Source organism: Hylaeus anthracinus, unplaced genomic scaffold, assembly GCF_026225885.1.
Source record: "Hylaeus anthracinus isolate JK02 unplaced genomic scaffold, UHH_iyHylAnth1.0_haploid 0, whole genome shotgun sequence".
In the NCBI taxonomy this organism is placed as follows: domain Eukaryota; kingdom Metazoa; phylum Arthropoda; class Insecta; order Hymenoptera; family Colletidae; genus Hylaeus; species Hylaeus anthracinus.
Window position 1 is genome coordinate 6,227,516 of NW_026533254.1, and position 14,354 is coordinate 6,241,869.

General features: G+C 38.8%; 1 protein-coding gene across 15 annotated transcripts in view; it reads right to left on the reverse strand.

Moving 5' to 3' along the window:
• The window catches only part of LOC128895764 (neurobeachin), a 238,904-nt gene that overhangs the window by 96,035 nt on the left and 128,515 nt on the right, over positions 1–14,354 (reverse strand). For 4 of the 15 annotated variants that reach the window (XM_054158708.1, XM_054158732.1, XM_054158642.1 and 1 more), the window contains exons 14-29: positions 12,166–12,418; positions 11,946–12,088; positions 11,446–11,636; positions 11,257–11,377; positions 11,031–11,112; positions 10,639–10,955; positions 10,351–10,572; positions 8,359–10,057; positions 8,123–8,288; positions 7,668–7,821; positions 7,377–7,556; positions 5,844–5,984; positions 5,556–5,663; positions 5,297–5,468; positions 2,460–2,831; positions 197–327 (exon numbers count right to left, since the gene is read on the reverse strand). In XM_054158708.1, the coding sequence (XP_054014683.1) occupies positions 197–327; positions 2,460–2,831; positions 5,297–5,468; positions 5,556–5,663; positions 5,844–5,984; positions 7,377–7,556; positions 7,668–7,821; positions 8,123–8,288; positions 8,359–10,057; positions 10,351–10,572; positions 10,639–10,955; positions 11,031–11,112; positions 11,257–11,377; positions 11,446–11,636; positions 11,946–12,088; positions 12,166–12,418 (4,452 nt within the window). The remainder of the gene's footprint in view (positions 1–196; positions 328–2,459; positions 2,832–5,296; positions 5,469–5,555; positions 5,664–5,843; positions 5,985–7,376; positions 7,557–7,667; positions 7,822–8,122; positions 8,289–8,358; positions 10,058–10,350; positions 10,573–10,638; positions 10,956–11,030; positions 11,113–11,256; positions 11,378–11,445; positions 11,637–11,945; positions 12,089–12,165; positions 12,419–14,354) is intronic. The other 11 variants (XM_054158661.1, XM_054158717.1, XM_054158765.1 and 8 more) reach the window with 6 other exon arrangements.

Here is a 14,354-nt window from a genome sequence, read left to right on the forward strand (position 1 = left end):
AACTTATTGTCTCCTATTCTCGTAACTTTCACGTACAGATAATAATGGGCAAAGATTCAGAAGGGTTTTATTTTACCTGAGCACGTCTTTCGTATAGGCAGATCGTTTTTTGTCGCACGTTTCAACGAAGTATGCGGTAAAAGTTGCAACTTATCGAACAGATAACGAGACGAGAAATGGTCGTTTGGTCGCTTACCTTCGTCGATGGAGGTCCAGACGACGATACGTCGTGATCGGCCAGGATCGAGGAATTGTTCTCATCGACAATTATAACCTCGTATTCGCCATCGTCTTGAGAACCAGCTTGGCTCATGATACCTCCGCTTCCTGGGAACACATTTCGATAACGTGAGTAAAATGCTGGAAAAGTACAGTGGAATTATATCTTGCAAAGCACATGACACGAACGCTGATGCGATCGACGACACCTGCGAGTTTTCAATCCCTCAAAGTCGAGTATTTGTTTTTTAAAAAATATTTATTTTGTTCTGTGTTTGAATATGAATTCTTATTAATTTTTAGTGTTTCAACCTGACTGAGGATGTTTCGTCGATCGCATTGTGTGGGAGTTATATAGTGCAGGAACTTCAAAGGAAAAAACGAAGCGCAATAGGTACGTAATCGAAGCATTCAAAACTGTTTAGCGATTTGAAGCTCGAGGAAACGGTTGCATCGCATAAAGGTTCTAACTGATTGAATCATTGCACTGCAATGTCTAGCAATAACGGTTTCCTTTCTCTTCAAGTGATCGAAAAAGAATAAAATAACGTACGAATATTACAGAGAACAGAGCAAAATCATAATCTCGAAAGTAGTGGTATAGTTGATTCGACGATACATAAGGATAGAAAATTGAAGATTCAAATTTTTACAAGAATTCATCGCTCATAACGATGCAAGACGAATTTCATTTGTCATAATAATTCTTCTAGGGAAATACTTTTAATGCAAGTCGTTTAAATCACCAAACAACGTAGTGGCTACGTTATACAGTCAGTCCCATAAGTATTCGTACACCGTATGTCTATTAAAGAAATTTGTTTAAATTAAATGGTAGGTTTGATGTTTCCAAGTCTATATTTGTATAAATATGTTAATGTATATATAAATATGTACTTGGACAAGTTTATTCATATAGATATTTATAATAAAAAATTCATTTAGTAATATCAAACCTATTATTCAATTTAGTCAAACTTCTTCAATAGACATAGAGGGTAAGAATATTTATGGAATTGACTGTGTGTCCTTTTTTTAAAATAAGGAGAGTAATCCTGCGTTGAGTGTAAAAAGAATTTAACTGTCATTGCGTACAATTGCGTTTGAACGAACATGCAAACTCGTTGTTTCACTCGCAAATATAATAATATGCAATTAGTGCACATTTTTCATTCACAATTTATGTGCAAACGGTTCGTGTGCTTCAAGCGTTCAGATAATGTTTGACCGATACGACCGATACTTAACGACCGTATTGCATAAAGATAAGTTTTGTAAACAGAACTTTTAACGAGCGAAACGTCTGTTCGGTTTTTATCCACTATCTTTATATTCAAATATCTCTATACTTAAAGAAGTACACATATTGAACGGGTTAACGAGAACCAGTTCCATTCGTGTTTACAACAGAGAAACCAATAATTCTATCGGAAAACAATACAGCAACGAAGGGATCAAAAAAGTTCAACCAAACAATTCCATTCCTGCGAAACGAAAAATTGCTGATCGAAAAAATCATAATGGCTGTTATGCGTGTGTACTTATGTGCGTGCACGTGCATGTGTGTATGTGTAGATCAAACTTTGAGGGCTGTTTCTGATGAGACACTTGGTCGCCCTGACGTGAGGGCTACACACTTTGGATTTCGTAATCGTTGGTAAGATCAAGAACATGTATGATTTTTGGATACTCATTCTGTACTCGTTGCAATAGTGCGCTAATAAAGCATCTCGAGTTGCTGGTGGACACCATAAAAAAAGGCCTCGAGTGCAAAGTGTTAATTCATTCACTGCCAGGCAAATTTAATGCGTTTTGCTTTGGGTGGCAAGATTTAATACAGACGTATAATCTAAGTTATTATTTTGATAACAGAAAGTGGCATTAAATTTGTTGATTTAAAAAGAATATTGACGATCTTCTTTTGCAATAATTTGTAACTCAAACGACTATAAACTTATACGAGTCACAGATTAAAAACAGACCAAACACTAAACCAAGTGTCTCGTTCGAGAAAGCCTCGATCGAGCTCAAGTTCATCAGCGAACAGTGACGTGCGGAACACTGGCATGTCAATACCGTAAGAAACAAAAATGTAAACGTAGAGGGGGGAAAAACGAAAACGCAATAGTAATCGATAGTTGTCGTTCGATTGGCAGGTTAGACGGCAATTAAATAATCGAGCAGGCCAAAGAAAGAACTCGAGCATTCCGTGGAACAAACGTTCGGGCAATCGAGTTTACCTTGCAGACCGACACCGGAGTTTCTATGACAGAGATTTCGGGGCTGATCGATATGCTTTTGAAGCGTATGATGGTGATTGTTGTTATTGTGATGATGGTAATGATGATGACGATGATAATTATGGTTATTCGGATGATGGTTGTAATGATTACTGTGGTGATTCGGGAGATAATAGTTGGAGGGGGGCTGGCGATTAGAGTGCCTGGCAGCCGGTAGCGGGTGCTGGTGGTGGTGCTGGTTGATGTGGTGGTTGGCATTGACATTGGCATTCGCATTGGCGTTAGGGTGAGATCCCGGGAGGAACTGTGGGTACACGTGGTGAGACCACTGTGGAAACAGGGGCCGCCCTCCTCCACCACCATTCCCATCTGCTGAGGAACCACATTTACCACGTTACCACGATTCTCAATCCTCTGCCCTCGTTTACTGGCGTTTCCTTTTGCCTCGTGTGTCTCATTTTTAATACCCTCTACTGCGTTTCACTCTACACAATACGCAATCATAGTTTTCTCTTGTTTTTTGCTATTAGCAATGAATTTATTTTTATACGCAACCGCTCAAAAGTATCCGGACACTTGCTTGTGTCCTATAAAACTTAACTTTGTACGAAAGGTATTTAGAACGCTTATATCAATTGTAATTATTATTGTTATCATTTTGAGGTATCATAGCATAATAGAATTAATCCTTATGTACAATTTATATAATCACTATGAAGAATAAAATTCCTGCCGAGAAATACAAAATCTAATGAAGCGGTCTCAATGCTTAAAAGAATCTCAAGCTCCATTTTGTTTCATTTCTATGCAGAATGAGATCAGGGAGTTCTTCGATATGTATTAAGTCTCTGTAAACTGTATATGATATGTTTATGTTGTCTTGAGAGGGGTAAGAATTAGTCCAAGCGGAAATATTTAACCGTAACGGATACATAGATGAATCCCGTATTTAATTTTAGTGTAGTGCTGGCAAGTTCCACATATGTAATTTTTAATTTCAAACGTTACATATTTCTTAAGAAACTAATAAAAAACAATTTGTCGCTATTTTAGGTACTTAAATACCTTTTATGCAATGCTAATACATATGTATTTCGCAAGTGTCCAGATACTTTTGCGCGGTAGTGTACATTTCGGAATGCCTAAGTATGTACTGTACTCACAAAGAGCCAAAGTCATCTTTAATGTACATAATTGTACTTTAATCTAATGCATCATAGTTTTCAATTATAATATTGTTAACTTGGTATTTAACAGACTTAGGTTTCGGACACCATTTAACAAACATCTAAACTCTCTCACCCAATTAGTAAGGTTTTAATGTACTTTTGCATAGATCTGTAATAAGATCCGTCATGCTCGAAAGGATTATTAAACAATCCATAAAGGTACAAGTGTGATCTACGTTATTACCAGAATTTCAAAGTTGAAATTTCCAACTCTCAATCCTAATATTATGCAAAGATTAATAGAGTGAAACTCAGTAAAGCGAAGGCAATCCATGATTTGTTCACTGTCACACGAAACAACTAAGTTATTCTATAATATTATAAGAAAGAAACACAAAGTACTGAATTAGGAGCATCGCATAGTTTAGGCATAAGACACATTGTTAAAGTACAACATTCAAGTGATACATGTCATCGAACATTCAATTGTTCTTGAAACAACATTTAATGTAGTCGATGTAGATTATCTTATGTTGTAATCCACTGCAGTTTATATTTTGTCTGAAACTTCTTTTGCGCAACAAAATTTTATATTTCGTAATTGTAAAATAACCGTGACATAATGAAAATATATTTAAACGCAAAAGAAAGTGCTAATGCATTCGACAAACATCAAAACTCTCACTGTCAGATACATATAAAATAGTTCATACAGTGCAATTGAACATGCGCTCTATTCGGTGTGATGTGCTGTTGTTTCTGCAGCTAAACAATTAAAGTGCACAGTGTTCCACATTAGCTACATATGTGCACATACATTTGTGTTGTGTATAATATTCTTATTTCATTTGACCGATTACTGTAAAAGAATATTTAAAAAAGCATTTATATATTCTATGTTTTCATCGCTATTAGAGAAAGTATTCGAGAATGTCGATAGCATTTGTGGCGTATCTCCATGTGTTTAATGTTTAGCAAACTCGACTTGTATCAGAATTCGAAAATGGATACTTCATTCCTTTAATCGGAAAACTCTAATTGTTCATGGTTTTCGAAATGTCTGAACATTGTAAGAAACATGCTCATATAGCTGCAGTCATGCTACAGTATCGTGTTACATTTAAAGTGTAAAGAGAAGTAAACTTTGTCATTTAATACGTTTTAGATAGAACGATTAGTAAATACAACACCATATATCTGACATGTAAGAGTTTTGAAGTAACAATTGTATATTATCAACGTTAATCATTCATCGTTAAATAATAATAGTTTTTTTTTGTGTAAAGTTTGTTAGAGGGTTGACACATATATATGTTTGAAAGTTAACATGCATGTTTTAGTATCGACATCGATTCAAATAATCCTTGTACGTTTCATCAATTTTTTATGAAAGCACCTGCAAACGATAACTCCTTTCGTCGCTACCTATACGATACTTTCAACATTAATCGTATTGTAGTAAAGATATATTTCGTTTAATTATCTCATTTGGATAACAAAATTATGTAAGCTATTATAAATACTCCTGAATTATGCACCTAAAATTACTAGCAGTGTAACGCATAGTTATTCGTGTTATTAACGAATCTGACAGATAAATGTTGATTTAATGTTACGCTTTTCCTTGTTGCAACAAATTGGCTCATATAATAATGGTCTATATCTTACCTGAAGGACTGCCTGGTCTAAGACCAGCACCGTTAGTCTGAATTGTTTGAACTGGACTTGGGGGACGTTGAGATATTGGTGGTTCCAATATGTCGCGATATTTCGATACCATTAGTACAGAGATGAAGTAAACTATAGCCAGGGACAGAAACTGGGCCTGCTTGGTTTCTTCCTGAAATGAAAAAAACGATATACTCTTTATTAGTTTCTCACTTTTATTCGCTACGTCTCGATTATTTGTTTATGTAGATATACTTACAACATCTCTGTATATCACAGCTCTTAAACGATTCACATCCATGTCTTGTAACAATTTCTCAGGGTCCTTTACAGGACTCAACTGATGCGCCAGATTGTCCACTATATTCTACAAAAATAGAAATAACATTTTACTTTAACATTCGAAGAGTCAACGTTGATGACCACTGAGAATGCTAATTTCTATACAATATGGCATTGAACACGTATACGCTGTGTGCAATTAGTCGATATCGATGACGATAATACATTTGTCTATGTAAATTAAGTTCGATCGGATGAAACGTACCTTGGGTGATGTTTGAGCTCCACGTATGAGAGACTGTATGTGATGTGGTTTATTACTAGAACCAATCTGTCGACCTAACATGCTGTACGATCTGCCACGTTCTTTACACTCTAAGCAGTTTCTAACAGCACATGTACAGACCTATAGAAGCATTTCATCAGATGAATATAACAAAAAATATAGTGTAAACGTACATGTTGAATGTCTATATCACACATATACAGAAGCTGAAAATATTACAACTATTTAACACACTGCTGATTTAAGAACTATTTCTATTAATAAACGTCTGCTTGTAGACTACAAGAGTATCGGGGATGTTTGGGCGAATTGTTATATTTATTTAAACACTTTCCATTCATTTTAAGTATTCCAATTATTGAATTATTTTGAATTTTAGAAGTTCCTTGCTTCGTTTGGATCAACTTTTACATTGCATGTAACGTTTGTGCTAATCATCTATAGGACACGCAATATGTACAGACTAGCCATGTGTGTCGTCGAATCAAATTCGCCACGAGATATACGTATTTTTGTTATTGAGCGTGCGGCTCACATCAAAAGTCAGTCGCGCGACAAAGAAGGTGAAAGATAAGAGTGACGAGAAACTAGTGACACTTGGAATGCATTGACGTAACTGTGAAATATAACAGCGATCGAATGACAACTTCAGTTTCCCATGTCCGTGATTTTGTGACGTCATACGACTATGCGTTAGGTGGAGCGAGCGGCTTAGTCCCTTTGCCCCGGTCCCCTGTTGTTTATAAACACTCGATAACTGCACAGGTGGTCGGTCTGTATATACACACATGTGGACACTCGGCTCGGTGATCTGACACACAGCGTGTGCCTGGTGTCTATAGGGATTTCGATGCTAAGAATCTGCATAAGACAGTCTCTGTGAGAGACCTCAATGCTTGACACTCGGCAACGGTGGTCAGTCTGTACACACGTGTGTCTCGCGTTTATAGATATTTCAATGCTAAGAATCAGCATAAGACAGTCCTCCGTGAGACTTCGATTCTTTATGCACATACGCGTCAGTACATACACGTACGAAAAAAACACAGAGCATACTATATGTTCTTTCTATTACATTCCTATAGAGAGAACAATAGAAATGGTATATGATCCCGATTTTCACAAAAAGTAATCGATTCTTTTACTAGATCACGTTTAAAAAATAAGGTGTATAGTAAACGAAATAAAACATCGGTACTATTAAGTTAACGATAGGGTCAACTTGGATTTGGTGCTTGTGTTATCTGTAACACATTGTATTTGTGTAGTATGCATCGGTAAGATGAATCTAATTGGTGTGCATGATGAACATTTAATGTAATTCTGGTTAATGAGACTTTTCCACTTTTTACTCAACGATATTTCTAAAGTTTCCATAGGAAATCAATTACGTAAACTATTGAACGAATAAAATCACAAGGAAGAGCTTTATAGAGCTCAAATTGCATGGTGTAGGTAATAGTAGTGTAACTGTTTGAAAAATTAAAGTACTACGTGGACGAAAATACAAACCAGTCGTAAACACTGCCTTAGAATACCGCCACTAGACATATTCTTCTCAGCCTCCAGTTCACCAAAATTTAACGAGCTGGCGAAGATAAGTACATCAGCCATGTTGACTAGTCTTTGCAGAAAAGAAACCGCTACCTCAATTGGCATCCCCTGAGTTGGTTCAATTACATCCAATTCGCTCTATGAATATCCAAGCACCAATTAAAAAAAGGAATCCGTCGAAAAGAACTCTCGCCCGGATATGCTCTTCTATGCGAGGTAAAAACGAACACGAAAGAAAACAGTACGTACATTCGGCGAGGTCGCTGATGCTAGAAGCGGTAACAATCCCCCGCAGGCAATTATGAGATTGTCGGCCAGTTGCGAAATCAGGTGAACAGTATTAACAACAAATATTGCGTTCTCGCTGCTGTTCACAAAATCCAACACTGACTTCGTCGAATGGCTGAAACGCGGGAGTTGAAAAGTTTAAATTGAAAAAGTTTTAAAATTCGAAGTATTAGGTTGTCTCAAAAGTTTCTTTGGTTCTTGGGTTTCTTTGTTTTTTTTCGTGACTTGCATTCAGCTGCTTTATGTCTTATTCGTATTTCTTAGAAGTTGAGGCTCTAATAGTAATCGAGAAAAATCGATTATGTACAACTCAGTAATATAACATAAAACAATAAAATATTGTATACGTATTACTTACTAATGAAACATAAGAAACTTTTTGGACAACCTAATACAGTATAACCCGAGATATGTACCTTCTCCAGACTTGAATGTCAGTCTCTAGCGAGAAGAGGACATCCGAGAGTAACCTCTGATGTATGTAGGACCACTTGAACTCTGGTATTCTGAAAGGGGGTCGTGTCGGTCCTGGACTAAACATTGGTCTCGTGGAAGGATTACCTTGCTTCGATCTTTTTGATTCTAAAATATCGACGGTGGACTTAAGTATTCGTAGAGTAGCTATGACTCGAAGAAACGCGGTCACTCTTACCGAAATGATTGGGATCCACTTGCGTGGATGTTGAGGCACTCCTTGGTCGTTTCTGGGGTGACGATGTTTTTCGCAATGGTACAGGTAAAGAAGGAGGTTCGTTACTGTTTACGTTATCATCGGTGGCTGTCTCGGAGGGTACAGCCGGCAGGCTGGATCTGCGATGATTATCTACGTGATCTGGAGTTAAGTCATTCAATAACGAATTGTCCCTCGTGACCACGGAAGGACTAACGATTTGAGGCACACCGTCGGGCATATTTTTATTTGCATCACAGACCGTAGATATTGTTGGAATTTGCTGCTTAGGATTTGGCACTTGCGTCACGTTATCTACAGAACTTTGTATATCGCTATTACTACAAACACTATCTGTTACTTCTACCTCGTCAGTTCTCACCGGGGTGTCTGACTTATTATCACTTACGTTAGTAGAAATAGTGGACGGCTCCCTTGTATGTTCAGTTACCTTCTCGTCGTTATCATTAATAACAGCACTTTTCTCCTCTGTTACAGAGTCCGCGGCGCATTTGTCACTACTTAACTCACTAGTCACTACTGATTCCACTTTCTCCTCTTCTACCTCTACCTTTTCCTCGCAGGCATCGGTACTTTCTATTACGCTAGTTGAGCAATTGGGATTTTTCAAGTTTTCCTCGGTTTCTTTCTCGCTAGTCTCGATGTTCGCGGTCGTCTTTTCGGGATTATCGACGATGTCTTCGACAACAGTGGCCTCGACATTGCTTTCGATGACATTATCCTCGACACTATTCTCTGTCTTTTCTACGTCCAGGACCTTGTCCTTCGTGTCGCCGAGATTCTCTTGGTTCTCCGTCGGTGTTAAGTACGCTTCTGAGGTATCGCTGTCGTTTATCTCTCGATCGTTCTCCAATTGTAGCTTCTCGATGTCCTTGATATTCAGTGGCTCTGGCGTTTCGCTAGAGGAAGTCATGTTCTCAGTGACAACTTGCTCTATCGAAGCGATGATCTCTGTAGAAGTTTCGTCGGATGTTTCTGTTTTCTCAGAGGTTTCCTCCACGGTCGAAACAACGTCGTCATCTTTCGCAACTTTATCTACCGCTTCGGATTTCTCTTTGCTCGTTTCTTCGCTCTCCAAGGAGGGAGTTTCAGGAGTTACGGTGGCTTCTTGCGGTTCTTCAGCACTCGAAATCGCAGTGTCGGATACATTCGCGTCCTCTTTGGGCGCCGATTCCTCTTCTTCTTCGTCTTCTGCTTGCGTGCTTTTCTCCGCTTGCTTAGATGGTGACGATTCAGGGACGGTATCCTGCGATTTCTGATCCAAGGATTCCTCGTCTTTCTTCAGAACCTCTTGCACCACCATCGAATCGGGACTGGAGCTTTCGATCTTGTGCACTTCGCTGTACAAATCGCTGGTACTCTCGAGCGATATCACTTCGCTGGTCTCTTGAGTCGTGGGTATGGAGACTGCCTCGCTGTTGGCTTCCTCGAGGATCGTCGGTGTGTCCGTGTGAATCTCTCGTGCCGTCGTCGGCGTTTCTGGTTTGTCGCTCAGTCTGGAATCCAGGGATATCACCTCGCTCGACTGGGGAGTGTCCAGCGTTTCACTGTGCGACTTCACAATTGCTGGGCTGCCGTCGCTTTCGGTGTTGTCTATCGAGTTCAAGTCGCAGCTGCAGGATTCTTCTAGGCGGTCGTTTCCCTCGGATGCGTCGAACTCCTGAAAACAGGAAGCATAGATAGGTAAAGTAAAACAGTTGACACTTGAAGATCTTGCAGCAGCATTGCAGCTAGCTTCGTCAAGAGTGTGTAAATGCACTCATGGCGATATTGTAGTATCGCAACGCCCATATCCAAGGATAAGGAGTCAAACGAGAACACGAATCATAGGGTACGGGATTGGTCGTGTAGAAAAAGCGGTCATCTGTGGATCTGAACTTCTACAATATTTTGACGGAGCTAACTGCAAATCTACTCAACATCTTTATCTTCACGAACAAAATTCAGTTCAACCTTGTAGTTCCTCTCCACATGCTGCACGTCGTGATTTTGTTGGTTGCCCCAGGGCGACGGTTTGGTGTACCCATTATTCCCCGAATGCTGCTGATCCCAACCAGAGATAGTGCTGATTGGCCTCTGTTGTCTCAACTCGGGATCCGTAATGTTATCTGACCTCTGCCTCTCGTAGTGCTCGTACATCTGAGCGAACTGAAGCTTGAATTCCTCGTAGGACACCTAAGTAACGGAGGTTCGCGTAAACGCCTAGTATTTCTGACGTGACGTTGCTTTTGAAACACATACCTTGGAATGTACAATGGCGAGAGTGTCCACCCATACACGCCACCCACCGTACTCGTGTTTGATGGCATGATGTAGAAGCATGCGAAACAACGAGTATACCATGTCCGAGATCTTTTGCTCTTCCGTGTTCTTCGGATGGATGTAGGCCATGGCTATTAGCCATTCCTGCCACACAGACATCTGTAGAACCGTTCGTCGATTCTCTCGGTTGTTGTTGCACAGTAAGGTCATGTCAGAGAGGAACAGCTTCTTTACTTCCAACAGTTGCTCAGTTTGTTTTGATTGTCGAATTAGTGTCGCTACTACCTTCAAGATCACTGAAACGATACAAGAGATGAGTAGCTCGTGTCGTGCATGCTTGAGTATAAGTTTACGCTAAGTCATGGGCTTACTTGGATTTTCTAGACGGCAATGGGACTCTGGTTCAGGGTGTCTGGCGTAGAGGATCTGCTGACTAATTTGTTCCGTCATAATCTGGAAGTAGATTTAAAATGGGTATTAGAAGAGGTGTAAAGAATAAAGGTTTATTTACACATATCCGTAATGATACGGCACTGACACGTTACGGATACGTGTAAATAGACCCTAAAGTGTATCGTAATGGAGTGAGAAGGATACCTCGTATAAAACGTTGTACGTTGGCAGCGACAGCGTCTCTTCGTTCAACAGCAATCGTTCGGCCAGCAGCGTGTACAGATTGTGGGGGCTCATGACGTCGTATTTTCGTCTGTAATTTAAACTGTCTCACGTTTCAGATCGATAAGAAATTTTTATCGTTAACTTGTAGTTTCTGTTTTCTTGACATACTTATGTGTACTGCGACTGAGGAAGAATCCCAGCAACTTCAGGGCCTGCAGGCGTATCAGCTGGCTCTCCGCCGCTAGCAATTTGAAGATCGTCCTGACGCCCTGCTTGGCGTCGAAAGCGGGCACCATCGAAGATGGATGTTCGGACATCAACGATATCAGCATTTGCAGAACGTCGTGTAAGTTATCGTCCTGTGGACAGAGGTGAAACATTGAAATTAGTGGATGTAACGATTGTATTGGGTTGTCTGGAAGGTTCATGTTGATTTTTGGTAGGTGCTACAGGTCTGAATATATCGGAATAGTTGAAAGCACATAATAAGTGTTCCCTTTAAAGATGGAAAGAAGGGTTTTGGGACTGACTGTATGTATCAAAATTCAAATATGCCTTTGAATTTTTCTTAAAAATTGGCACGAACTTTCTGGACAACCCAATAGTATCTTAGAGATAGAAAATATTCTAAACAAATCGAATTTAATTGGGCATATTGAAATTATTACCTCGTGTATTGTTGTCAGGTAATTCAGAATGCTCTGCAACTCGTCATCCTTCACTCCGTTCCCGATCATTATCAGTTGTTTCAGAAATAACAAAATATAAGAGCGTATTGTCAAAATATCCTTCTGCTGAGGTCGCGGTCCGTCTGTAATTAATCAGAAGCATAATAAGATCTCGATACAAAAACGAACAAAGTCTTTTCGATGTTGTGAAATTGCTCACCAAGTCCTTTCGGAGTGATGCCACTTTTGGCTCGTGGATTGGTGACCCAATAATAATATTTAAGCGTGTGCACCGTTTGTAATACTGTGGAGACTCTTCTTACATTAGAATATATTTGCGTGTCACTGAGAAACTCTGTGGCCAAGTACGAATAAAGCCGCGTCTGTACCGGGGCCGGCGTATATATCCATAGAGCGGGATTAAAAAGGACGTGATCCAATAGCTGCCATGTTAGGAATGAAAAGTAAAACAACTACATCACCATAGATCTGCCTGTTCTTCGGACACACCAATCTAGCCGACTTTTATGGGTTCCTACACCTCTCTTACTGTATACCTGCTTAGTTCGTGGTATGTTCGTAGTCATTGGAGAACGTTCGACAGAAATTCTTGATTGCAAGGTATCGCACCAGTTACAATTTCGTGGTCGTAGATAAATTAAAACCTTGTTTGGGAACTTTTTCATAGTAGGAGTTAAACATTTACAGTTGTGCAAGGGTACCGCATGGAAAACACACGGGGAGGAACGAAAGAATCGACAGTGCCAGTAAATTTATTTTAACAATTTATGACAAGTACGAGAAGGAAAAGTATCGAGGACAATAAAGTGACACTTCATGCACTGAAATTAATACTGAGAATTTGTTAAATTTGAAGACAATATTGAGACAAATACTGAATCGAACAGAGGGATTGTAGAATCGATATTAGACATATTCAAACATTTTGTCGATATCTTTTTTTACTGTGTATCATTTGACATAAACACTGAAACGACGATCTTCCTTTCTTTCATGATTTAGCTGCTTGTCGCGAGTAAAGGATGTCCCAATATTTGTATCGTGTGCAGAGAAACAAAATAATTATAAATAGCTTCCTCGTAGGCAGTAGGCATCCTCGATAGAAAACGAAGCGAAATATTATAATAGAAATTTCAAAGTCCAAAACAAAAGACAGTACTCTCATGGTACACGTTTGCAGCAATCTCTTTTTTTTTTTAAGTAGAAAACTGAGAAAGATTCGATCACAGCAAAGAGAGTATTCGTCAGCCTTGCAAAATAATAGTCAGAAGTTTTCATGTGGAAGCAACGTAGTATTAACAAAAGAAAAATATTCTGCGTAGCCATATGATGAAATCAGGAAGCCTAAAAGTCGGTAGATTGCATGCGATCCAAAGATTCCATGAACATAACGTCGTTTTATCGGAAGGTGTAACCATGCTTAACATATTAAACGGTATAAACAAAAATACACATTCGTTCTACGTAGCATATGTACATTCAGAGCATCTACGGGCAGTTCGTCGCGCAAGCTACTGCAACGAATATTACACAGAATAGGTATAGAAAGACTATGCAATAATCTGCGCTTGATAGATCGCTCGCTCATGCTATTACACAACGTGATTCAAATGAAGACGTCGAAGCATTTACGAGGATACAGTACTTACAAAAGATAGAATAGCATCTAATTAATTAATTTTATTTTCTTAGTATTGTGTTCCTCTGATTACTTCGATTCTTATTTGAATCACTCAGTATACCGTTATCGTAAGTGAAACGAAAAAGGGGAAGTGGAAATGGGGGTACACCATGAATGCATCACGACATACGAAGGTACTGGTCTCATGGGGAAATTGGCTAGAAAATTTCAATTAATATCTTACTAGGGAGTCAATGTAAACTAATCGTCGGAGCTTCAAATCCTAATGACCTAATACAATTTTCTAGTTATACGATGACTCACTGTTTCTGGTTCAGGGTATTGATATACTTATGTACTTCGATTAAATTAGTTTGGGACATACGAGTCAAGATAATTCATCAGGTAACGTGGAGTCCTCTTTCAGCTTTCGATTTACTTGATAAAATTTAATATTTCATTTTTAAATTAGCATGTAATTTCTACATTGAAATGACGTAATTATCTCAACTTGTTCTATAAGTTAGTTACGGGGTGATACACTTATCTATACTGATAACTCTGTAAGTACTGATTTTAACATAAATTATGTTTTTCATTTCGAAAGTAGATCCTCAGATCTTAGAATGTTTATAGTAAATAATTTTTGTTAAAATCAGGTTAACGATACTTTTCTACTCTCGTGCAAACTATGGTTTTCGACTCAACTGATTTCTGCGAATCTAATTCTAATTAATCGAACTTGAAATCTAGATTCCTTTCTACTC